We start from the raw sequence: 2,262 nt of genomic DNA, 5'->3' as shown, positions 1-2,262 counted from the left end.
ATCATGATCAACATATCCATAAATCTCAAAATGCATCTTTTTCATGTATGCCAGCAGAACTGAGATGACATTATTGGTCTTACCAAGTAGACATGGGTCTCAAAATTGAGATTGAACAGTTTCCACATTCAGAGCAGCATACCTAAGTTTGATCTATGAGGACAAATCTGGAAATGGAAGGGGGCTCACATGTTCTCAGAGCTGCTTCCCTTTTTATAATAGGCAGATGTACAACAGGTCGAAGTTTTCCAACCACCAAATGTGTGCTAGGAAATAGTTTGACTGTTTATAGTCTTGCTTTTCATCTACAAAAACCTCCCTCCATTTTTTTAAAAAACCCCTCCCTTCCCACATTTAGCATTCTGTCTGGAATTTAGAGTTTGGAATTACATGGCCTTGTGCCCAGTATGGAACTATTGGGTCAGTGGTCTCCTTTGTCCCTGTCAGGTATGTAAAATGCTATGTGTACACAGTTTGTTTTCCATCCATTCAGATCAAATAAACCTCACCCTCCCAACATTAAACATTAGCATGCATATTGACCTCCACCTTAAAAAAGAAAGAAACAATCTTGAAGTGGTTGCACATGTGTGTGCATCCAATTTCCTTTTGTGCAGTGAGTGTGGAACTGCAAATGTGAAATCTCTACACAAACAATTAGCGCTTGAATCAACAGTCTAGATCTTGGCTGCATCAAAGCAATCATAACTATGTCCAGATAGAGATACAGTAGATCATATTGAATTCAGTGGAGCTTACTCCCAGGTAAATAGGGTTAAAAATTCAGAAAATACTTCCCCTACATTTATACATTTATTAATCATTTTTCAGAGCTTTCTACAAATTGAATAAATTCTATTTCTTTTTTTAATTTGTACAGATGTTAAGGCTTTTAAATTCATTGAGATGGAAAATCAAACTGCAATTACAGTGTTTATACTCTCAGGACTCTCCAGAGATCCACATCTTCAGGTGTTTCTCTTCTTGGTGTTCTTAATAATTTTTTTGGTAACATTGTTAGGAAATTCTGCAATCATGCTGGTGATCAGAACTGAGTGTAGCCTTCAAACCCCCATGTTCTTCTTTCTTAGTCATTTAGCTTTTGTTGACATCTGCTATTCATCTGTCACTGTTCCCAAGATGTTGGAAAATATCATAGCAAAGCAGAAAACGATTTCCTGGGAAGGATGCATTGCACAGATCTTCTTCTTTTTCCAAGTTGCTTGTACTGAAGTATTCATCCTTTCAGCAATGGCTTATGACCGATACATTGCTATATGTGATCCACTGCATTATACCACAATCATGAAAAAAGAAATCTGCAGACAACTAGTGGGTGGATCTTGGGCTATGGGTACCTTCTATGCTGTGTTGAATGTTCCACCTTTGGTGAATTTGCATTTTTGCGGGAACAATATTATTGACCATTACAGCTGTGAGCTTCCTTCAGTCTTGGCCTTGGCTTGTACCCAGACCCTCATAAATTACATTGTTCTTCTTATCACTGTGTTGGTGTTTGGTCTTGGCTCCTTTCTCCTTACCCTCATCTCTTATGTTTACATTATTTCAACCATCGTGAAGATTCGTTCAGCAGAAAGCAGGCATAAAGCCTTCTCCACTTGCAGCTCTCACCTCATTGTGGTGGGATTGTTTTACATTGCAGCTTTTTTCCGGTACATGAAGCCAAGTTCAGAATCACTCGCCTACCTGGACAAATTAGTGTCGGTGCAGTACAGCATCTTAACTCCCATGTTAAACCCTCTCATTTACAGCTTGAAGAACAAGGATATCAAAAATGCTCTGTTGAAGAAGTTTGGAAAGTGTAAGTTTCTTCAATAAAATTAGACTCAATTCTAGAAAAGTGTACAGTGTCACAAGCTATCATTTAAAATGGTGTACATGTGTATATATCCGCCAAACATCTTAAGGGCTAATGAGGAGAGCAGCTCCCTGTTTTTAAAATGTCATGCTTCCCTTGATGCTGGAGTTAGACTAAAAAAGACCCCAAAACAAAGCTGAGGCATAAGATTAGGTTGAAGAAGACAGAACTGGAATCAATTTGCTTTCATGGGGGCAAAAGACCAAGGGGACATTTAACTAATGGGAAGTATAGAAGGGTTCTTTTTTTTCCTTAATGGATATCTGGAGAGAGAAAATGAATGATATGAATTATATAGGGGAAATGAAGTGAAATTTGAGTTCTGTGTTTATGGTTTGGATCTACTGCCTTGCATTTAGCTTCTGTTCTGGTGGACATCTTCT

General features: G+C 38.2%; 1 protein-coding gene across 1 annotated transcript; it reads left to right on the top strand.

The window, feature by feature from the left end:
* Positions 1 to 906: 906 nt before the first annotated feature.
* Positions 907 to 1,839, top strand: LOC308570555 (olfactory receptor 8S1-like; the record flags this gene model as incomplete). The annotated part of the gene is made up of 1 exon (XM_081165463.1): positions 907 to 1,839. One exon carries the CDS (start codon positions 907 to 909, stop codon positions 1,837 to 1,839), a length of 933 nt encoding a protein of 310 aa, XP_081021589.1.
* Positions 1,840 to 2,262: the final 423 nt, after the last annotated feature.

This window comes from Podarcis bocagei, assembly GCF_964188305.1.
Source record: "Podarcis bocagei genome assembly, chromosome: 13".
In the NCBI taxonomy this organism is placed as follows: Eukaryota; Metazoa; Chordata; class Lepidosauria; order Squamata; family Lacertidae; genus Podarcis; species Podarcis bocagei.
Note: the sequence above shows the minus strand (reverse complement) of the source record. Positions and strands in the feature narration are given on the sequence as shown.